The sequence below is a fragment of the Triticum urartu genome, chromosome 7A, assembly GCF_056163025.1.
Source record: "Triticum urartu cultivar PI428250 chromosome 7A, HENAU_Tu73, whole genome shotgun sequence".
Lineage (NCBI taxonomy): Eukaryota > Viridiplantae > Streptophyta > Magnoliopsida > Poales > Poaceae > Triticum > Triticum urartu.
The window spans coordinates 160,999,969-161,022,973 of NC_141879.1; the positions used below are offsets into that span (position 1 = coordinate 160,999,969).

The 23,005-nt window shown below is 47.2% G+C and overlaps 1 protein-coding gene and 1 pseudogene across 1 annotated transcript; one reads left to right on the forward strand and one right to left on the reverse strand.

The window, feature by feature from the left end:
• Nucleotides 1–5,230: 5,230 nt before the first annotated feature.
• On the forward strand, nt 5,231–15,271 carry LOC125554541 (uncharacterized; annotated as a pseudogene).
• A 2,798-nt stretch (nt 15,272–18,069) lies between these two features.
• LOC147958762 (uncharacterized) lies at nt 18,070–19,433 on the reverse strand. The gene is made up of 6 exons (XM_087532292.1): nt 19,225–19,433; nt 18,948–19,116; nt 18,765–18,863; nt 18,424–18,677; nt 18,281–18,356; nt 18,070–18,192 (listed from the first exon to the last, which is right to left on the reverse strand). The coding sequence occupies exons 1-6, from the start codon at nt 19,431–19,433 to the stop codon at nt 18,070–18,072; spliced, it is 930 nt and encodes a 309-aa protein (XP_087388418.1).
• Nucleotides 19,434–23,005: the final 3,572 nt, after the last annotated feature.

Consider the following 23,005-nt stretch of genomic DNA (forward strand, 5'->3'; position numbering starts at 1 on the left):
TTTTTATCAATTGGCGTGTACTGTTTTGTACTGCCTCCTTTTGGAAATATTTGTCGGATAAATGGATGTATCTATAGGTATTTTAGTTCTAGATACATCCATTTTTATTCATTTCCCGGACAAGTATTTTCGGATGGAGGGAGTATTATGTTTGAGTTTTGGAATGGTATTGTTTTCTTCAAGTAGGAAACTGGTAGCTCCTACTCCCTCTGTCTGAAAAAGCTTGTCCCAAGCTTGTTTCTCAAATGGATGTATCTAGAACTAACTTGGTGCTAGATACATCAATTTGAGGGACAAGTTTTTTCTGACGAAGGGAGTAATAAGGATTTCAATTGCAAAACAGCAGTTTAGACTGAGTTTGGTTGCTGCATTCGTTTAAGATCATTATGCTGCGTTTGGATGTTTGTATTTGGGCTTGGAAACGTGATTTGGTTTTGGTAGGGGTTTAATTCAGATGATCGAATGTGCTTTGTGGTAGAGCCTGGTAACCGAGTAAAATGCAGGTATGGTATACATATCACGTATGCCACATCGGCCAAGGGCCCGCAGTCAGACGACTTGGTCATCACTGGAAGAGGGTGAGATAACGAAGTTGTTTCCTACCCTAGCTGCCGCCACCAGCCAAGCGACTAGGGAGGCGATCTCTTTCCTCCTATCTCCACCGGCCGGGGCGCTGGTCCCCTCTCCCTTCGACCGCTGCTCCGGCGGGAGGGGGACCCGTTCCTCCGCTTTTTAAATATATTTAAAAAATAAAGTATGCTATGTCGACACTTCTCACTGCACCACTTTTTCTGTGAGGTGCTCGGGCACTTTGGCTAGGAATTTTATGAGACCATGTTCATCATCTATTATTTCAGTAAAATCAGCTAATTTGTCTATGCACTCGATTGCCCAGCCCAGGGCCTAAGCAAACAACACAGGTCCTTTATCTATGAAACTGCCGTCATGGCCACGTTCTCCTTGGCGAAATGGCCTATCCACCAATGACGCTCATCGTTTGGGACCCCATAGTGAAATCTATGAGTACCAGGTCAACTGATCAGTAATTTCAGTGAAAGATGGCAGTCACAAGACTTCTTTCGACATAATATGTTGATCAGCCAAGTGGATCGTTCATTACTGAGTGATGGAGTTCCAGAATGATTATGGGCCGAGCAGGTCGTTCAATCCTAATACCGTGATGGAATTCTCAAAAGCGGAAAACCCGAGAGTAACCGCTCATCTAAAGAAGCCTCAATCTCCTCAAAATTATGATAGTCTGCTTGAAGTGACCTAACCATTGGCGAAAGACTCTGTTCTGAAGGTTTTGACCTCGTGCCTTGGCTCGTTTACTCCTTCCTCCGCCTCGGTGTGGCTTTAAATATATTAAAAAAATAAAACATGCTATGTCAACACTTCTCACTACACCGCTTTTTCTTTGTTCTGCCTTTAGCTCGGAACCAGCCGCCGTTGGCGAGCTTGCTGAAGCTATCGAGGAGGGGGAGGGCGTTGATATGAAATATAATTAGTCTTCGAGCAGGACCGAACAAGGTGTCCCCTTGTGAGCTGATCTAGTATCTCAAAAAAAACTAAATGCAGGAAAATAGACCCAGTTGGTATTACTTTCTCAAGCAGGTGCAAATTTGCTACATCTTGTAGGCGCAATCTTCAGGCCATCGTCGGAACATCAACAGGCGGTACTCCGGTAGGGGGTGAGGGTACATCCCGAGAGGAACGAATCCCCCCTTGAGCTGGTGGAGAGGAGCGTATTGCCGGGTTGCAGATGCAGTGGTTGAATGTCTCGGAGTGGGGGTGGTAGAAGAGGAGGAGGCCGTCGCAGGAGGCCTCAGTTTCCAAGCAGTGATTACAGATGAACGAACCCTCTAGTCGTGCCACGGACTAGAACCGGTCGGCCGGGGTGCCCCCTGCACGGTGGTCCAATGGGACAATGTCTAGGAACCAACCGCTGTTGGTGAGTTTGCTGAAAGCTATCGAGGTAATGGTCGCTCTCGACTTTGTTCTTCGGAACAATGGAGCGAGTTAATAACTTATTGGAAATAATACATACCGATGTATGCGGTCCGATGAGTGTTGAAGCACGTGGCGGGTATCGTTATTTTCTGATCTTCACAGATGATTTGAGTAGCTATGGGTATATCTACTTAATGAAATACAAGTCTGAAACATTTGAAAAGTTTAAAGAATTTCAGAGTGAAGTGGAGAATCATCATAGAAAGAAAATAAAGTTTCTACGATCTGATCACGGAGGCGAATATTTGAGTTACGAGTTTGGCCTTCATTTAAAATAATTTGAAATTGTTTCACAACTCACGCCACCTGGAACACCACAACATAATGGTGTGTCCTAACGTCGTAACCGCACTTTATCAGATATGATGCGATCTATGATGTCTCTTACCGATTTACCACTATCGTTTGGGGGTTATGCATTAGAGACAGCTGCATTAGGTTTTGGATTTGTAGGTCGTGGTGTGTTGTTGGGGTGGTGGGGCCAGCGCTCGGACGAATAAATCTGCTTCAACTCCACTCCCACACCAGTGATGCCTTTTATGATGGTGTCTCGGAGTTGATGGCATCGTGTCTCTGCCGATCCCTCATATCGTCAGCATCTGGGTTCATGGATGGTGTTGGTGAGGCGGCGGCGACTCCATCAGGTGTGTCTCTCCTTTTGCTCTGTCCTCGTTGTTGTGGCATTGTCTCCGACGTCATGGTGGAGCAGAGAGGTTTTGTCATTCAGGAGTACGCGCAGGCGGTTGTCTACGCAAGTGACAGCTGGAAGATGGAGTATCTTGTGCTCGGTCTGTGGTTGAAGGTTGACAGTTCTGTTTTCCTCCTCCGACGTCGTCGTCATGCGGGGGTGTCAGTTCTGAAGTACGATGACGTGTCCGGGGACATGTTGCCCCGTCTGGTTCTTTCAACGGCTATGATTTTGCTTCTGGCAAACTACTTTGGAGGTCCGCAAAGCTGTTGATCAACGAAGGAGTCACGTCGAGCTTGGGTGAAGAGGTGATCTGTCTTTTACCCTTTGGTGGTCGCTTCGGCGGTGTCGAAGGAGAGGGACAAACGCTTGTACTTTGCATATGATTTTCCTATCTTTTTAGTCATTGTTGGTGTTTACATGCCATGCAACTTGATCTTTATTCTATATATAAATGAGACATGTATTACCATGAAAAAAAAGACAACTTGCTCATCCCCTGGTCAAATCGCAGTCGCTATCCCCAATCATCACGGCGTCAACGTTGCAGATAGTTCAATCTCCGGCGAACCTCCCATCGCCGTTGGCATCCTAACCGCGCCTCCCCCTTCCATTGCCGGCGGTGGCTCGCGCCGCGGCTTGCTGGGGCAAGCTTTCCGCATGAGGTGTGACGGCGGGGAGAGCCCTGACGGCTCCCAGAGGCAGGCCACGTGCGTTCCGCTTCCATGGATGAGCAGATGGTCGTGCGGGCACGTCCTCCTGGCGACGGCTGTCAGAGACTGTAGCGACGCTGTGACGCCCGCTGCTCTACTGACCGCCATGGAGGTAAAGTGCAGCTTCCTGCCGTCGGGTGTTTAAGGTTGCAATGCTATTCTAAATTTGAAGGGTTGTGTCTGTCGACCATTGCTATGCAGGGTTATGATATGGATTTGTTATGAAACGAAATTTCTTTGTGTACTGCAAGTAATTGGTGGAGTTCTGAGACCGCTTTTGCTGTGAGAGTGCTTGTGCTGTGTAGTATAACCGTGTCCTTTTGCTGAATCATGAACTGAGAGTACTTGTCTTGTGTATGGCTCTCTCCATTGCACATATTTATTTGAGTATGACTGTGCATTTTTGCTGAATGAAAATAAACAGTTTGAGACTACTTTTGCACATACTTTTGCACAGTTTATGACATGGCTGAGCTGAGAGTTCTTGTGCATGAAAAGATATCAATACATGTGCAAGAATATTGCAATTGAGACTGAACTGAACTTGTGCATTTGTAATATCAGCACAATAGTACTTGTGCTCAAATGATCTGAATTTGACCAAATCTGCATGAACCACAACACATCTGAACTGAAGATAATAGAAGTTCATATATATGACTGAATCCGCATTGAACAGAACATTGTTTAACTGAATTTGCCTGAACCGCACCACACATGTAGGTCCTGGATAGTACATAAGCCATAATTTAGGAAATAAAAGAGAGATCCAATAGCCTGATCATAAGCAGAACACAGCCATTACAAGCTCTGTAGGTGATCATAAGCAAAAGACAGAAACACTTCTAGTAATTCATTAACAAAAGACCGAAGCACGTGCATTTTACTCCTGGAAACCTCACCCAATACAGAGCCGAGGCGAAATCCGCGCGGCCAGCCGAGGTCGACGCCTCTCCTCTGCCCGCAGGAGAGATTCTATCTGTTTGACCGGTCATCATCATGTTCTTCTAGCTAATCTGGCTGCCTTCCTAGTTAAATGTTGTATCTTCTGATTCTTCTATGCTATCCGATGTGCCATTGGATTGATCTCCAAGAAGGTAACAGCACTAGTTTGGAATTTGGAGGCCATCAAGATTCCCCCTATGCATTTCCACCTCTGCGTTCACCCACTCTAGATCCACTGACAATCTCAAAAGAAGAAGAAAATGCGATGTGAATTTTGAGGACATGCGGCCACGCGAGGTCGTTATCTCGTGCGTCGGCAGCGCGTCGTGATCGGCAGCTAATATAGCAACTCCTCCCCACTAGCAAATACGGCACAGTGTTTTATTTGTTCTTAGCCGGGATGCGCCCGCTATACGCTCTCATTTATGGGCCAGTATGCATTTACTTTTGTACAAATACAGCGTTGTCCATTAGCTAGTCGACACGCTGGGACACCCGTTCGGTGGTGTGGTCATAAACGCCCTGACGTCGGGTCCACCATCATTTAGCAAGCGGGCGAGCCGTCTCCGACCAGTAGCACTGTACATCTTCTTGAAGCTGCGCACTGGAGGAGGCACAAAGGGGGGGAGACAGCATGGCTTCAGCAAAAACAGAGAAATCCAGGTAATCCCTGGCAAGATCCATATGAATACCCTTGTTTTCTCAGCATCATAGTACTAGACGAACTATAATCGACCCCCCTGTCTTCCATAGCATGCCGCCGATTATGGGGGAAAGCAACGGATCTGTGTGCTCGCGATTATCGTGGGCGAGTGCTAGTTACCCCGATTCTGCTGTTTTTGGCGTCGATTCGGAGAGGCTGAGCATGCTGCGAGAGGTTACCGAGGACGACCCCAGTGGCAGATTTGCGGATTTGATGGATTCTGTTGACGTTATTTCAGAAACAGGCAATGTGGATCTAGATGACAATAGGGCTTCGAGGATGGAGAATAGATATACGGCTCTTGATGACAAAGTTGGATGGGTTACAAGGTAACTAGTTCCTGCCACAAGTTATCATTTTTCTTCACGCCTCTTTAGATAAATCATACATGGGCTCACTTTCCTTGCCGTGTTCAGGAACAGGAAGGTGGCAATGCCAGAACGAGAGAGCAACAAGTGCTGAAAGGGTGACAGCCTTGGAAACAGCACTCACAGGATTTGCCGAAAGAAAAACAGACACGGTGGTGACACCATCGGTTGGGCTGACTTTTGACTCTATAATCGAGGCCTACGATTTTTACAATCTTTATTCCTGGGAGACAGGGTTTGGCATCAGATATGCAAAGAGCTGAACCAATGTCAAAGGAACGAGATGCATGCGGGAGTTTGTGTGCTGCTGCTCGGTGAGTAACCACAATATCATGCTGATTCTTGCTTCATGTTCAGAAAGGTCGGACAGGTCACTTACCAGCTTTTGTTTTTTTGATAAAATCAGGGCAAGCCAAAAGAGGCGAACTCAACATCATCACGGTGTCAATGCCAAGCCATGATAAGACTCTTGCGTACAGATGACGATGGCTGGTACATCAACGAATTCAGGTCCAGCCACAATCACTCGATGTTGAACACATGTGCTGAGAAACTCCACTTCCCTTCACATAGGCATATTGACAAATATACGAGAGAGCTAGTATCTCAGCTTAGAGAGAATAATGTGAACCTAAGCAAAGTTTACAACATTCTTGCAACTTTTTTTGGAAGGGTAGAAAACGTTCCGTTCACCAAAAGATGCTTGAGGACACTGTGTGGGAAGCTGAGTAGGGAGCAGGCGGACGATGATGTACAGAAGACAATGGCCATCTTTTCAGAATTGAAAGTCCAAGACGGCGAGTTTACTTACAATGTGCAGGTAGACGATGAAAGTAGGATACGCACTCTCATGTGGACAAATGGGCGTAGCAAAAAACAATACCATCACTTTGGCGATGTGGTCACATTCGACACAACATACAAGACCAATCTATACGATATGCCATTCGGAATTTTTGTTGGCGTGAACAACCACTTCCAGAGTGTGTTGTATGCTGGTGTGCTCATGCGAGATGAGACGGTCGACACTTTCAAATGGATTTTTGATGAGTTTGTGAAGATGATGGGAGGGAAAAGACCAATTACAATTTTGACAGGTAAAATGAAATGCATCTATGTTATTCCCTTTTAGTTGCGTGAAGATCTATGATTGACTTGTATGTCGTGTTGTGTAGACCAAGCCAGGGCGATGGAAGTCGCTATTGAGGAAATATATCCAGATGCAACACACAGATGGTGCAAGTGGCACATCCTGAAGAAGGCCAAAGAGAGCCTGGGGTCTAATTACACAAAGAAGTCTGATTCCAGGGCAGAATTCCACAAGTTGGTCCACGAGATGCTCACCATCGAGGAGTTCGAGGACGGGTGGGCAGCGTTGCTTGAGAAGTACTCACTGACTAAGAACACGTACCTGACGCAAATTTATGAAACAAGGCAGAAATGGGCCAAACCATACTTTGCAGCAAAATTCTGTGCCAGGCAAACCAGTACTGGAAGGAGTGAGAGCGCAAATCACATGTTGAAACAATATGTTCCACCTTCTTGCTCAATGAATCTTTTTGTCAAGCAATATAACAAGCTGCAGTTTGACCGTGAACAAGAAGAAGGGTTCCAGGAGAAACGAACCAGGCTGGTATGACAAATTCCACATAATGTCCGCCCGACAACCAAAAACTCGTGGGGCATTTAACGACATATATTTTCTCTCTTGTTGTTTTACTGCAGAGTGGAGCTGTCTTGAAGGTCAACACCCCAATAGAAGTGCACGCTAGCAAGATTTATACCAGGAAGATGTTTGAGATTTTTGGAGGAATATTGTATGAATCCGGAAGCTATGATGTAGAAGAGATCATACCAAAGCAGAAATACATGGTGACTCACGTCAAGGCTGAAAAGCGAGAGAAATGGTTCAAATGCCGATATGAGGTCAATGTGTTTGATAATCTGGGGTATTTTCGTGCACATGCGGCCTGTTCGAGCACATGGGTATGGTCTGCTGTCACTCGCTGCAGGTTAGCAAGGTGGCAATTCTACACCTAGGGATTTCATCTCACCTCCAATATCTGAATAAGCGGGAAACTGACTACCTAGGTTTTTTATCATGCATATGTAGCTCCCCTGTTGCTTGGGCGATGCACCTTCTGATATTATATGTTCTTCACAGGTCATGAATGTGCTCCGGCTTAGGGAGATTCCCCACAGGCACATCTTGAAGAGGTGGAGCATACATGGCAGAGATAATTTGCCGGATCATCTCAAACATTACCAACAGGACATGGGCCCGCCGGACGCACCCACTTATAGACATTCTACTTTGTACATCACTGCCCTGGAGGTGGTTAAAATGGGCGACAGAAACCTAGAAGCATACAAATTCATGTTGGATGGATTGGTGGATCTTAGGGAGAGAGGAGCTGAGATTAGCGCACCAAATGATGGCCTAGGCATCGTTGAGCAGCAGGTCTCGAACAATGGAGTTGCGGGTGGTTGCAGCAAGAAAACCAAGACTTGTAAGGCGGCGTGCTCTGTAAGAAGTGTTGAAGGGAATCACATAACGGCCATAGGAGAAACATCGGTGTCGGTTCATCCACCAGCAAACCAAGGCGAGGGGGCACCGACGTCCAAAGACATGGCATCAGAAGGATCCTGTCCAAATGCAGATAGCTACAATTCAGACTTTTCTGAGGCTGCATCCAGGTTTACTGTCAATCTGGATGAGAGTCTGCTTGCACCAGAAAGGAAAAAGAAATGTGGCCGGCCAACAACAAGCAGGGACAAGGCTCCATATGAGAAGGGAAGCAACAAAAGATCAAGGTTTTGTTCGATCTGTAGGGGCAAAGGCCACAAGTCAAGCACCTGCCCCGACCGTGGTAACGCCCCTAGAAAAGAAAGGAAAGTGGGCACATGCAGCAAGTGTGGAGTGCCTGGGCATAGGAAAACAACATGCAGCAAGACGCTCTTGTCCTCGATGGCCGGTGTTCCTCCATCTCATTAGTTTTTCCAAAATGTTTGTCTGAACTTCTCGTCCCCTGTATTTGGCTGTTGTATTAATAAAAGTTCTCGAACATTGTTGACTTCAAAATGCATCTCGGTAGGTGCCATGTTTTTATGTACAGTCACCCATCATCCAACTGGAGCACATTGTTTTGCCACAAGGTTGGCTGTGTCCATGCGTGTCTGGCTAGAGCACGTCTGTAACCTGGTGCGCCATGGGTAAATTTGAAAATAGCGTTTAAGCCCGCGTCAGGTCGCGGAGGTAAATGAAGCATTCAAGCTTACAGCTATGTGGGGTCTGCAGATTTCAAAATTCAAACATATCCGCCCGCGCCTAGAGCGGGGGCTATATAAACACCTCGTGCATGTGCTAGATGGGCACAACAAGCATCATGTCGAGCTCGTCTTCAGCTGGCTCATACTCAGGAGGCAGCACAGAAACAATTCAGGTGCTCGTTCGCCTCTTCTTTGTTTCTTTCAGCGCGCACGTTTTGTTCCCCCTCCTCATGCATTACGTTTTTTATGTATACAGCGCGAGGTGCGTGCAGTTAGTACAGAAGGGCAGTTGGGAGACAAGGTGTTGCTCAACCTCAGAACGATGTAAGCTTTTTCCGATGGTTGCATTCTCAATGAACACGATGCTGGCTTTCATGGAGTCTTATAGTTGGGATGCACAAACTCTATGATTTCAGGGTAGCGTGCGTGCGGCAGATATCGGAGGTAAGAATGAAGAATGCGTGGCAGACAATGCATCCCTGGATGCAGAAGTTTATGATTTAACAGAAGGGTCGGGTGAGAATGACCCTCATGAGTCTGCAGAGCTGGTGCAAGAGATAAAACCTGAACCTGCTGGGGATCGACTATTTCACGTTGTAGTATACAGGTGGGTGTGGGCTTCATGGGAAGACGACGACGAGGTCGACAGCGTTGCATGTAAAAGGCCCAAACTGTATTGATGCCCAATGGGCCAGCTGTGGTAACCGGTTCGCGTGCGCCCAGGTGTATGATGCTTGTACGACTCATGAATAAAAAATGTCTGACGGCGCAAAAATTCTTTTCTTGCCTATGGTTTTATGAACACAACGAATGCATCGTACAGGCCTACCGTCTAATCCTAGGATTTAGGGTTTGAAAAAAATGTAAACAGGCTGTCTGTATATCCATTGGGTGTGTGTAAAAGACGGTGTGATATTGCAAAAGGCAAAAAAATAAAAACTGCATTATAGACAACACACAAAAAGTTGGAAATGAAATGGCGTCGTTCGTTAAATAAAAGTTGTAATGAATGGCGTCGGTTCATTTTAAAAAAAAGTCGGAATGAATAGCGCCGTTATGTTTGTAGCTTTCAACATAAAAGAAAACCTAATTTGAAAGATCTATTAATTCTGGGGGAAAGACAAACCCTGGTGACGCACGTTAGGCGTAAATTAGCCAGGGCGAGTTTTCCGCAAAGAAGAAATGACTACACCCACCTTTTGCGTCGGTTTCGAAAAGGAAGGGGAGAACCTAAATCGAATAATCCAGATGTCGCTATTCAACGAATCGACAAGAAAATTCCGCGTAGGAGTGGGTGCACGTCAAGATAGAAAAGGAGAACATAATTTGAACAGTCCATTCCTTCTGGGAAAAAGCCGATCCATGGTCACCCACGTGAAGCAGAAAAAATGCGCTGGTGAGATTTTCAGAAACACGAACAAATGTGTGTTCCCACACATGACTTGCACTCGTGAAAAACCTAAAGTCGAATAGTTCATTTGTCGCTCTTCAGCGAATCCACAATAAGTTCTATTGGGCACAAAACAGCCGCGTAGGAGTGGGTGTATTCTAACCACATGCAATTCTCGGAGGCTCGAAGGCGACATTTTCAGTTCTCGGTGTATAAAAAGAAAGCCCGAGCCTACCACAATGTTTACGAGAGGGCTTGTCCTTTTTTTGGACAATAGGTTTGAATCTAAACTTCCCGCATGTTTTATGAATGCTAGCGTGGGGCATTTTATTTGATACGGCAGTTGACACAACCGCCACCCGCGAGAGTGTCGACGGCCGATCATCAGACACGAATCTCAGCGGGACGAGAAATCGATGATACGACCGGGGCACGTACACCACCACCCTCCGCCCCCCCCCACCACCCCCGGCGTCACCGGTTCCACTCCGGAAGAGATGAAGAAAGAGGAAACTAAATGTTGGTGCATAAAATGAATAACCCCAACTTTCTACTCTCTCATACATCTTCACGGGTCGGAAACCAACTGAAGATTACCAATGACATGGACCCAGACTGTCCAATATAAATAAAAAAGTTGTGCCTCCCCGAAGGAAAGGTTAGTCAAAATGTGAACAGTGTTGTGCTATGGGGGGTGGGTGGGTGGGTGATCTTGCGCTAGGATTGCGTGACCTGCATCCGTCATCACAACAGTGGCTCTGGTTTTACAAAAATGAGCGGTGGTACGGGTTTTGATGGGTGGCCATGCTTCCTCCGGTTCGCTGTGTCTTGGGCTGCCTAGCAATTTAGTCCCTGGTTGTCATCTTGCGCTTGATCGCGCGATGGGTGGTTTGCATACATAAAGAGGCGTTGACCTGTATAGTGCTGTGAGAATTGATTAGGGCGATTTACTCCATAATTCTTTTTTTCATATGGATTGGTGTGAACGATTTTCAAACTCGCCGCAGCGGTGCTCAATGCGTGCATGTGTGACCAGATCACGTGTGGCCGCGTGTGTAGTGGCCCTGGACAGCCGGCTACGTGCTTGCAAAAGGTTCTTCGTACCGAGCATGTAGTTTAGTTTAATACATAGACATGGTATGCTAGGAGATCCCGGCCGGATAGAGGACGTACCGCGCCTTGAAGCCATGCTCAGCCAGCGAGCACAGGCCATCATCGCGCTTTGCCGCCCTGGCAGTCCGATTTGACGCGAGTAGACAGAGCTGTTTAGTCAGGCATTACTCTTCTGTACTCTCTACCCCCTCCCCTCCGCGTGCATAAGAAAGAGCTTGCCCGAGGGGGAGTCGTCTGAGGGAAGCCATTCATCTATCCAAGAACCAGAGCACTCTACCACTGCGAGAGCTCTGCTTCTGGAGCGAGCGCGTCGCCGGAGCGGCGGCCAACTGCGAGGTGAGAAAAAATCCCTTTGCTAGATGTAATACTTTCTCGCATTTGCTTGGATGTATACTGATGGGGCACTCTTGTTTCTTGTTCCCTGTTCTCTTTTGCTCTCCTATCCTTTGTTTCGTTTAGATGTCCGGGTCTAGCCGTCCATGTTGTAGCAAGGTTTATGAGTCTAGGAAGAAAGCCGCGCAACCAAAATGCACAGTAGACAGTAGTTTCGCTCCCAAAGATGTGTATGAAGCGGCTGTTCTTTTTACTGATGAACAGTAAGGGAGATTGGTCTCGGGGGGATGCTGGCTATAGGCAACATAACCCATGTGGATCGGGAGAACTGCTGGAGTTTATTCCTAGATGTAGACCTTGAGCGTGGTGCACTCAAGATAGATGATGGCGTTTACGTCACATTCAACGAGGTTGACATCCACAACATCTTAGGAATTGCACTAGGCGGAGATATAGAAATAGAAAAGAGAGATGTTGCGCCTTCAACGGCACAGCTAGCGCAGATCAGAGAGTACCTAGGGTTGCACCCGTCGAGCTTTTACATAACTGTCGGTGACATTAGATGGGCGTTGAAGAAACCATGCCAGACCACCCTGTCTAAAGAGGACAAGATCAGGATCCAGGTCGGTTTTGCCATGCTTTGCATGGCAACTTGTTTTATTCCTAGGGAGAGGAGGCACACTGTCCCCAACGGAGGCGTATGCTATTTGCATGGAGCCGGCTAACCTGCACAGGGTGAACTGGGGAAGATACGTTCATTCTGAGCTCATCGGCGCAACCCAGGCGGCCCATGCAATACACAGTGAAGGGAAGAGGCCGCAGCTGTACGGGGGCCCGCTAGTGTTGCAGGTGAGGTGCCTGTTTCCATCGTGCGTAGGAATTTGAATTAATATTATGTTTGTTCAGGGCTTGAACTAAATTGAGTCGGTTTGCTTCCGTGGCAGGCATTGTATTTCGACTCGGTCGACACTTCTGCATCTGTCCAGCCTGACCCGCTTGTGCGCCCGAGAATAAAGTTCTACACTGCCTCCAACTTGTCAAAACTGATACTCAAAGATACAGCCATAGGCAGCATTCCGAAGAGATACGGTGTGATGAAGGTGATCATTGGCCTTCATCCCATGTTTCTTTTTTTGTGCACACCACCCTTGTTCTGACCCATTCATGCATGCAACAGGCCAGGCGTATGACGGATCAAAGCTTGCCATGGAACAGAGAAAATGTCAGGAGACAAATCCAGGAGGTGATTTCATTAAACCCATTCTTTTTAGCCACCTGCAGAAGTGGTGCGCACTAACCATTGTGTTTGGTTTCAGGCAAAATCTTTCATAGATCGCTCACTGAAAGAGCATGCGCTGGCTAGTGCTGAGCGCAATACTTTGTTCTTTCGCAACTTAACTGCACTTAACGACGGGACAATCACCTGCATGAACGAAAACATGCACAGAGAGATTGAAAGGCACCTTGCTAACGAGAGGGTGATGAAAATGCGGGACATGCAAGCTTTGCTCAAGTACGTGGATGGGTTGGGCCTGGGTGATTCAGTAAACGAGCTTAAAAACCAAGTGATTGTAGTCGCTGCGCAATCAGGTAACCAGGACAACGCACGTACTCTGTATCTACCGTTGCATTAATTCAATGTCTGTTCATTTTTGGCAAAAAAACAAATGATTGTTGGTTTTAATGCGCAGGTGCGTACCAGGGGGGTGCTTCCGGGGAAGGATGCAGTGGAGCACAAGCAGGAGAGCCTGACGAAATGATCCCCACGGCAGGCGTCCTTCGTCCTGGTAAGTTTTCCTCTTGCAATGTGATAGATGCGGTAGATGTTACCAATTTATTGATGCCTGCTGAACAAGGAGTACGCGATGCAGTTGCCGTCTGTCCAGTGCCAGTTGCTCCCGCGAGCTCTGCCCATGGCCACATTGAGCACGCCGAGACAGGTGAGACCTAGCATTTATGCATATACCAACAGCACCGATGCTTACTTCAGTGAATTAAATGAGAAACTGGTTGCTTCCCCTCCAGGTCCGTTCCTTTTACTGCCTAGGCAGCCACGTGACACCCACCACCCCGGTTCCGTTCTGCCGGGTGTGCCAATATTCATGTCCATGGGGTCTTTTGGCCAGTTGTATCTAGATGGTGGATTAGAGAATGTGGTGCAGCCTATCCGGTGTGGCCAGCATGATGCAGGGGCTGGGCGGCCGATTGGTGAAAATATGGGCTTCGTGCAACTGGGGAAGAGGAAAGAAAGGGAGGTGGAGGACAGCAACGAGATCATTGTTTACCAGGATAGACATAAGTGGTTCCTGTGAATGGAATTTACTTATGTCAGGATACTAAATTTGTATTCGCAGCTGAACGACACTTGTCAATGCAGGTGCAGCTGTTCGTGAGTTAAACTTGCTGGCAAGGTTTGGTGAGGAGGGATATGGGAGGAAGATCGTTATCTCCACGGAGAATGGTGTCTCACCATTCCGCATCCCGGAGTTCAATTACGAATTCGTGTCGCCTCTAGTCGCCCACGCCGCTTGGGTACAAATACAACAGTTAGCCCCAGATGTATTGAACAGGTACTGTTGGTCCCAGTGCGTTTTGAGAAAACACTGAATTTATCGCATGTTGTTTGTTCAGCAGCTAGCGTTATATCTAACTGATCGCATCCCCGCCTTTTTGCAGTGTCTGGGTCGATCAACAGGGTCAGCCTCATGTGAAAATGACTGGCTATGAAATTTATGAAAACTTTTGTCAGACACTGGATGACAAGGGTTTCGAAGTCGCAAACATGATGATGAGGGAACAAGATGCAAGGTGGTACGATCCTTCAGACAGGGCGTGTTTCCGTCACCCAATGCCGCCTTACTTTGCGGTACGTAATTCGAATCGGCGATGTTTAGTTCAATGATCCATACATGATTATCGTGGCCTGAGCGTCTTGTTCCTTGTTTCGTGCAGTCCCGGATCATGGAGGTGGGCGACGGTTTCTTGAGCGATCCTTACATAAAAAACTTGTTTGTTGGCGAGCACCTGGGATACGATGTGGAGACATGCCGCCCGGTAATCCCCAGCTGATCCGTAGATCGTTAGTTCATAACCATGTTTTAGCATGTTACGTGACAGCTGCATGGATGTGCTTTTTTCAGATAACCGTGCCGTTCAAGGACGAGGGAGGTTTCTATGTGCTCTATGTTTTCGACATGCTGAAGAAAATTGCTCACGTGATGGATCCGAGACGTACCCAGTGGAACCTTCTAGAGCTGGAGAGGCAACACGCACGGGTCCTCGACAGGATGCTCTATGGGTTGTGCAAGTGCATTGACAAGTTTTTCAAAGGGTGGCATGTCCGAGAAGATGAATTCAAAAGGGCGGCTCACCGTCTGATGCATGAGCCATCGAACAGGTATGCGCCCCCCGTCCATCCGCTTTGATGTTTGATCTGCAGCTTAGAATATCAAATTTACGTATAACTTGTGCTCGGATGCAGCGATGACACTCCGTTCTACACTCTACACTACACTATGTGCTTTGATGGGGAGTTCATGACAGAAGGGATGTGGGCGGTGCGTGCATTGTCCTAGCAACTATTTATTCTCGGAGTGATGAACTCTTTCTGAATATTTGTTTGGTTTGTGTTGTCAGGACAAGATGCTGCGGTTCAAGCAGAAGCTCATGATGCTGGTGCTTACTATGCCAAGAAACAACGCCCTGCCTCCAGCCATCGTGTTAAACCCACCTGCCTGAAGCCTCTAAGGTTGTCAATTGTTCGGACTCCAAAAATGACTGCTGGATCTACTTTGTAATATGAACTCCAAATATTATTTGTATAATTAGAACTACCCATGCCAAGGGCTTTAGTCGTCAGTGCACTCATCTTCGTTGTGGAAGGCGCCTATCGGGCGCAAAGTTCCGTATCTTCAACTTGTAGACCTGAACACCGAATATTATATGTATAATTAATTTTATGTCATGTTGTCAGAAGCATCGGGACGAAAGCGTGTGTTTGGTTTGTTTCTTTGAATATGTTTTAGACAAAGCCGTGCGACCGCGTCTTCTTTTGGGTTATTGGGCGGTTTAGCTTCAAAGCTTTTTTCCTTGGAAGAACATCCACTCAAACACCAATCATCAACGGGAGTGGCACTCATTTTAATAGAAACAGGAACGGTTTATGCAAGAGACCATGCAATTAGTTAGAAAACCGGATAATTCGGTGTATGTTTTGGGGCTCATTTGTTGTTTGAGAAGTTAAAAAATCCTCTTTGGTTCAATTCGTGTACGGCCAAACCGGTTTACGTAGAAACCGCTCATCCGGTTCATCGACGGGAGTGAAGCTCATCTTGATATAAACGGAAACGGTTTACGTAGAAAACCACGCGATTAGTTAGAAAACCGATGAATTCGATGTATGTTTTCTTTCTCTCTTCACCGCTATCATGGTGTCGGAGGTGTCGCGAAGAAAAAATGTTTGGTTTTCTCTTTGCTTATGTTTTAGATAAAGGCGTGAAACGTGTGACCGCACCAAGGGGTTAAGTCGTCAGTGCACTCATCTTCATGGTGGAATGCACCTATCGGGCGGGAGTTCTGTTTCTTCAACTTGTATAATTAATTTTATGGTGTAAGACAAGTGCCGGTCATTTGTAAAACTACGGTGTATGATGAATGCCCCATGTTTGGTTTTTTAAAACTTTTAGAAATCCTCTTTGGATTGCTTTCTTGTAAACAGCACGAGGCATGTCCCACCATTTTTGTGTGTACCTATAGACTAGAGCTATGTTGTACGCAAAATGCCCCTCTTTTGAATTTGGAGATTTAAAAAAAATCATCTGTTGTTTGAGTTCTTGGATTCCAAGAAGCTATTCTCTATGGAAGAACATCCATTCAAATACTAAATAATGTTGCGGGAAAAAAATGTATGGTGTATGACAAGTGGCCCTCGTTTTGTTTTTTTGGAAAATGAGAAAATCCTCATTATTTCAGTTCGAGTACGGCCAACACCCAATCTTGGGGGATTGGGTGGTTTAGCTTGGAAGCTATTCTCCTTGTAAGAAAATCCACTCGAACACCAATAAAAATTGCGGTGGAAAAAGCTATGGTGTATGACAAGTGCCCCTCATTTGTTGTTTGAAAACTTTGAAGAAGCCTCTTTGGTTCAATTTGTGTACGGCCAACACCCAAACCCACCGAAACACCAATTTATATTACGTTGGAAAATGTTATGGGGCTCATTTGTTGTTTGAAAAGTTAAATAAGCCTCTTTGGTTCAATTCGTGTACGGCCAAATCGAATCATCGACGGGAGTGAAGCTCATCTTGATATAAACGGAAACGGTTTATGTAGAAAACCACGCGATTAGTTAGAAAACCGATGAATTCGATGTATGTTTTCTTTCTCTCTTCACCGCTATCATGGTGTCGGAGGGTCGCGAAGAAAAAATGTTTGGTTTTCTCTTTGCTTATGTTTTAGATAAAGGTGTGACCGCACCAAGGGGTTAAGTCATCAGTGCACTCATCTTCGTGGTGGAATGCACCTATCGAGCGGGAGTTCTGTTTCTTCAACTTGTAGAACTGAACACAAAAATTTATCTGTATAAATAATTTTATGATGTAAGACAAGTGCCGCTCATTTGTAAACTACGATGCGACCATGCGAATAGTTAGAAAACTGGTTAACCATGTATGTTTTCTTTCTCTGTTGAAAGCTATCATGCTGTTGGAAGCATCGCAAGAGAAAAAGTATTTCGTTTCTTGCATTCCTAAAACTTAGAATGTGACACCACGAAGCAGGCAATTTTTCCAAATGCCCCTCATTGGGGTTTGGAAATCTTCAAAAAAGCTTCTCTTGCTTGGGGTCTTGAAGACATTACCGGGCACGTCCCATGTTTGCATTCCTAAGAGAATGCTTAGTATGTGATTTGTGTATGAAGACATGTATGAACAACATCGTAATTTTGGTTTGGGTTTTGCCGTCACAGAAAATGTCGTCACCTTTTTCGTTGAACCAGCGGAGATTGTTTCCTGGTCTCGGGCAAGAGAGCTGTCGACCATGATGTGGACCGGAAACAATGGTGCTGCCTCCTCCTCGTCGTGCGTGCGTCGGAAAAGTCAGCTAGCTAACTGCATGTCGACGCCACCGTTTCCGTGCGGCAAAGATATTCTGAGGCGCACGCAAACCTAGTTTTATTGCTCAGCAGTGCAACAGTACTGGCGCGACGGGAGGCGACTGTGCTATACGTCTGGGGTAGCTTGTAGCGTTGCAGGTAGCTAGCGCGCGTGTTCGAAACCCATGGCATTTATACTTTGACCGATCGAAGCCCACAGTCTTTGATTATATATTACACTCACCGACTCATTACACGCATTAGAGGGCGAGTGATTATTATATATTACAATAATCGGTCCTGGTTGCCCACTACACGCATTACAGTACATAGATATTTGTTTACAGCCCCCGAAACGGGCTTGGTTGGCCACTAGACACATTACACGTACTAGGGTGCAAGCCCTGTGTTTATTTTATATGGAAGGGCAGCCAGCACGCGAAACTTAGAGCTCTTGGGCGGGCCATGAGGTGATTAGGTTGGTGATGCTATCCGACAGGGGGGCCATGTTGCCCTTCATTTCAACGAGCTCGGTCAGAATCTCCTGCCGCTCTCCTACGATTGATCCATGCGTGGTTACGAAATGCATGGTTAGATTGTCAACTAGCCAGTCCACCGGTCGCAAATCCAAATCGCAAGCAAATCGAAAAACGCACCTGTGACATATCCGCAAGAACCTGGTTGCCATCGAAGTGTTTTGCCACGCGGACAATCCAAATCCCGGTGTCCTTCCTGCGATCGGATTAGTAATTTAACAATGGATTGTGCGTAAAACCGTTAAGCGAGAAAGATAACTTACTGCTTGACTGTGGTAGGCGAAGTGACGTGGAAGATTTTCTCCCATCTAATGCAATCCACGTGCCAGTTGTTGAACAGCTTGTAAATCGTGGTGAATAGCGCCACGTGGAGCTTGTCGGCGACGGCTTCCAGGAGGTCCGTGCGACGCTGTGTGATGCAGCTCCTGTATGACGGATCAAAAATATTAATATTCTTGCGCTGCATATCCCAGTTGTACAGGCACCATCCAAAGTCGAAAATGGTTGGCAGGAAAAACTGCAAATGTTAAAGAAAATGGAGTGGTAAGCAGCATGGTCTGTATTTTCCGCATATCGTTAAACGGGGTGGGTTATTGACGCATACCATTCTGCACTCCGCGATGTTGTGTGTCAAATGCGGCCCAATGAACTGTGCCGTTGCAGGAACAAGTGTCCAGATTTCTTCTCCAGCCAAAGCGGCAGTCTAAGATAGAAGGTTGTCAAATTCTAAGCAGAAAAATGAGAGCGCTGTTGGTGATAAGGTGTTATTCATAATTTAGATACTGACTGATATATCTGGCTCTAGGAATAAACGAAAACGAGGCTGGTTGTTCACGTAAAGTGACTCGCCATCGATCTGATCTTGACGTCGGAATATAAGAGAACATACTTCGTGGTCTAATGGGTCCTTTCCTAAAATCTGGGTCAATAGTGGGCTTGGGGTGATGGAGATGTACCTTGGCGTGGCATGAGTTACAAAAGGCCTACGGACAAAAAGTGTTAGTTCGTGCGTGAAGAACATTACTGGTTTTGGTACGAGGATTGACGAAGTGGGTTGCATGTACCTTTCGATTTCTTCAATTGAGATGCTCTTCAGGAATCCGTCGATGGCTTTCCATACAGGGACTTGAAAACTTGGACGGCATTTGCCATCAATCCAGTGCGACACGGCGAACCCCATGTGCGCCCGCTCTTGCTTCGGTGGCAATTCAGATGAAGCCTGGCCGAACAGGACCGCGTCGGCCGGGTGCGCTGCATCTCCGTCCATCAACATAATCAAACCCGCGAGCCCGTCCCACCACCCCTTCTGCTCGTCTGCTGGTGATTGACTTGTGAACAAGGTTTTGGCTTGTGTCGGCGTGACAAAACCCGCCGCGCTGGTGGTCTCCTGGTCTGCCGGGAAAGATATGTCTAATCAGTAAAAAGGCTTGTCCCGCTTAGCACTAAGAAAAAAACACGAAATCGTGAAATAAATCGGTAAAAAAAACAGCTGGGACAAGTGGCCCTTTCCTCTTCTTAGGCCCGGACGAGGCCGATGACGTGAACTTCTGACCAGAAGAGCTTTCCCCTGTGAAAAAAAATGAAACAGAAGGGTTTATTCGTCTAGCCGGTGGGGGAATAATTAGGCACGAGTGCAAGTAATGGACGTACCATCGGATTCGGTCATTTCTAGCTTGCGACGGTAGATGTTCGTGCACTGTGGAGAACCCGAGGGGGCAGGTGTGGTGATGATGCATGGTACCGATCGGAGGCTGCAGCATATGCACCCCTCGCCGAGCTCACTAACTAGCGAGTTGAGAAACTGAGTGTTCTCCTGTATTAAGTCGGTCTTGAGGGTGTTTGCAATCCTAAAAGTGGTGGCGTTGTGCCGCTTCATTAGCATCCCGACACTCGAACTTGCCTGGGGCAGACCAGTCAAGCCTTATTTATCGAAGTCGGATAATGTGGCGTGCCCGATGAAATAGATGCGCGCATGCAGCAAAAAAATGATCGTTGATTACAAAATGATTGGCATACCAGTTTTGGGTAATTATTCTTTAGATACGTAGAGAAGTCGCCTCCGGTCGGCATGCGTGGGAAAAGAGGAGCTGGTGTGATTGGAGTGGGTGACGCTCCATGCGGCACTTGGGGCAGCCTGAACGAGATCGGCTGCGGATTAGCGATGGTGTGGGTCCCGTGTGGCCTAGCTGGCGCCCGTACTCTGTTGCATGGTAGGCCGGGCAGCATGGGAGCCGCGCGGCCAACTGGATCTGGTGGGGTGTCCCACGCACTCCTGGTATAGCACACCTGATCAGCCTCGCGGATCTGTACAGTTGATATAATTGCGGTTGAAGGATCAGCACGTGGGTTCGTAAAATCAAAACGTGGTTTTTAGAGGTGAATAATAAAAATTGGAAATTCAAGAACAGGACCATTGCGCTGGAGAAGTCTGTACTGCCTTTCCCCTCAACGCTGCACTGTAAAAGCATACGCCTGAACTGCATGTCGTCGAACACAGCTATTCGAGGGAATGTAGTGTGCGGTAGGTTGAAAATCCCGAGATCAAGGTTGTCTAGGTAAAAGACCTATTTACATAAAATAAAATGTTAAACGTGCGTATGGGCACAATTGATTCTAGCGGTAGAAATCCTGAAACTAACCTGCAAGAATAAATGGCAGGCGTGGAGATACGTGACAGGCCGTCCTACCTTGAGATCTGCTTTTACTCTTGAACATGCAACCATCAACTCTTCTATCATGTACTTGCACCAATCAAACTCGCTAACGTGGTCTATCTGGACGAGTGCCCCCCAGTAATGCGTGTTTGTGTGATCGTGGGTCGTCGACGGGGCAAGCAGATGCCCCATTACGAAAATGACAAATGCCATTTTGAAACTGTCTATCTCGAGTTTAGAACTTGACTCGTCTATTGGTCTAACTAGTATTTTCTCGACAGCAGATAATAGGTTTTTACCGCTCGAGTTTATACTTAGCACATCGCGCACGTGGTTTGTCTCGGCGATCAACGCTTTCTGTATATGTACGCGGCCAGACGGTACTCCAAAAACTTTGAACACGTCCGCTGCCCTGAAGGACATTTGTCTGCCAGGACGGATGTAAATAGTTCTAGACAGCTCATCAACTCTAGCCATGATCCATATACTTAATCTCAGGCTAATCCTTGGCAAATGTGGCACCTCTAGTATGCCTTCAAAACCCATCTCCTCGACAAGAGATTGTTTGAAGTCATCAAAGGAATCAAGCATGGCACGTACTTTTGTTGGAGAGCAGCGTGACGTTGGGGAGGGGTTGCTCGTGTCGTTCGTGCCTTGGGGGTGCATGGGTTCATCCATCTGCATACACACGCACACACACGCGGACAAGGGGGATTGATTACACCTTCACGAGTACAGAATGAAAGAAAGGAGCAACGAGAAGAAGATGCTTACCTTACCGTTACCGGTGTCCGGCGATGGCCACAACACGGCGACGGCGGTGGTGTTTACAGAGACGGTGAATCACGTGTTTGTGGCTGTGTGCTACCAGACGAAGGAACCGTGTGGTGTGTGGGTCGAGGCTCGGGCCGCGGGAGCTCAATTTATAGAGCACGCGTGCCCTGGCGTCTTCTGCTCCGTTGCAGGCCGTCGTAATTGGAGCAATCAATTAATCATGGGTGTGGCATTGATGGGGCGCATCGCCTTCTCTTATTGGTGCATTCAAGTGCATGGCGGACGACGACTGGGCGATGACTCATGACTCCACTCTCTCTTACAAAAAATACGTGTTTGCATCTGTTTCTTGATTAGAGACAGTCTAATTACGATGGCGGGGGGTACATAATTAATTGCACTTAGCAGCTCCCGCCCTTGCATGGTCAAGCTGGACGTACTAACTGATACATGCAGATCGCTAGAGATACTGTAACATACAAAAAGGAAACGGCATTCCCAACGCAGAGGGGATACAGCCCATGTGTGACTACGACATTGCCATGTTCATGGCCATGGCAATGCGGTGGGTACATCAAACTCCACTGAGCGGCAGCAAGACGAAGGCATGTATGAGTATGACACTACGTACGCAGGACGGGGTGGTGCTTCAGAACTTGAGGAGGAAGATAGTGACCATGACCACCAAATTCGCGAGGCACAACATCAATATGTTCTTCAGGAATGCATGGTTCTGCTCGAGCAGCGCGACGTGGCGATGAACCGACGCGTGCGAAATCAGATGTCCCCACCGCTGGCTTAAGTACTGTATGTACTTGTTCTCCCACTTCCAAAACTTGCACCCTCCATGCTGCAGAATGAACAAGAATCAGCATGCCCCGGAGAACATGAGCTGCGAGGATATGAAAAAACTTACCCCATGCCGTTCGCACTTGTAGAAGTGCCTCCCTGGGTTTAGTTCTGTCCCGGAGACAAACCACAGGACGTAGCCGGCGTTGCATTCGGGGCAACGGATGAGCGGGAGTGGCGGCATCTGGTTGCTCGTGTGATGAGATGGCGGTGGTGTCGCACTGCTACGGGACATGGACGAACACATGCTTTGCAAGCCCAGATAATCTGAGAATAATGGAGAATGGGAGAAGCTTGGAATGGCCATCCAAAGCAAGGAAGGATGGCGTTTAAATAGCCAGCGAGGAGCATCGTCCAGCTAGCCGTTGCGACTAAACGGTGACCAACGCGATCTCCCTCACACGCCTGATGCGGGTAGCCGTTGTCACTGCCGGGCAGTAAATGCGGTCGCTGCCTTCTGTTTCAGCTAGCTGTTGTCACTACCAGATGCCATGTGGGCCTTCACTGATGCGCAGAGATTAATACGAGAGCTATACGAGATGGGATACGCTGCCCAGTGGCCTTTATA

Bases quoted from the DNA above. Each gene is read 5' to 3' on its own strand.
- LOC147958762 (XM_087532292.1), bottom strand. From the start codon at position 19,433: ATGTTGATGGACGGAGATGCAGCGCACCCGGCCGACGCGGTCCTGTTC. The intron at 19,117-19,224 runs GTACATGCAACC...TGCCACGCCAAG, and splicing joins TCAATTGAAGAAATCGAAAG to GTACATCTCCATCACCCCAA. The intron at 18,193-18,280 runs GTGCGTTTTTCG...GTAACCACGCAT, and splicing joins TTCTTGCGGATATGTCACAG to GGATCAATCGTAGGAGAGCG.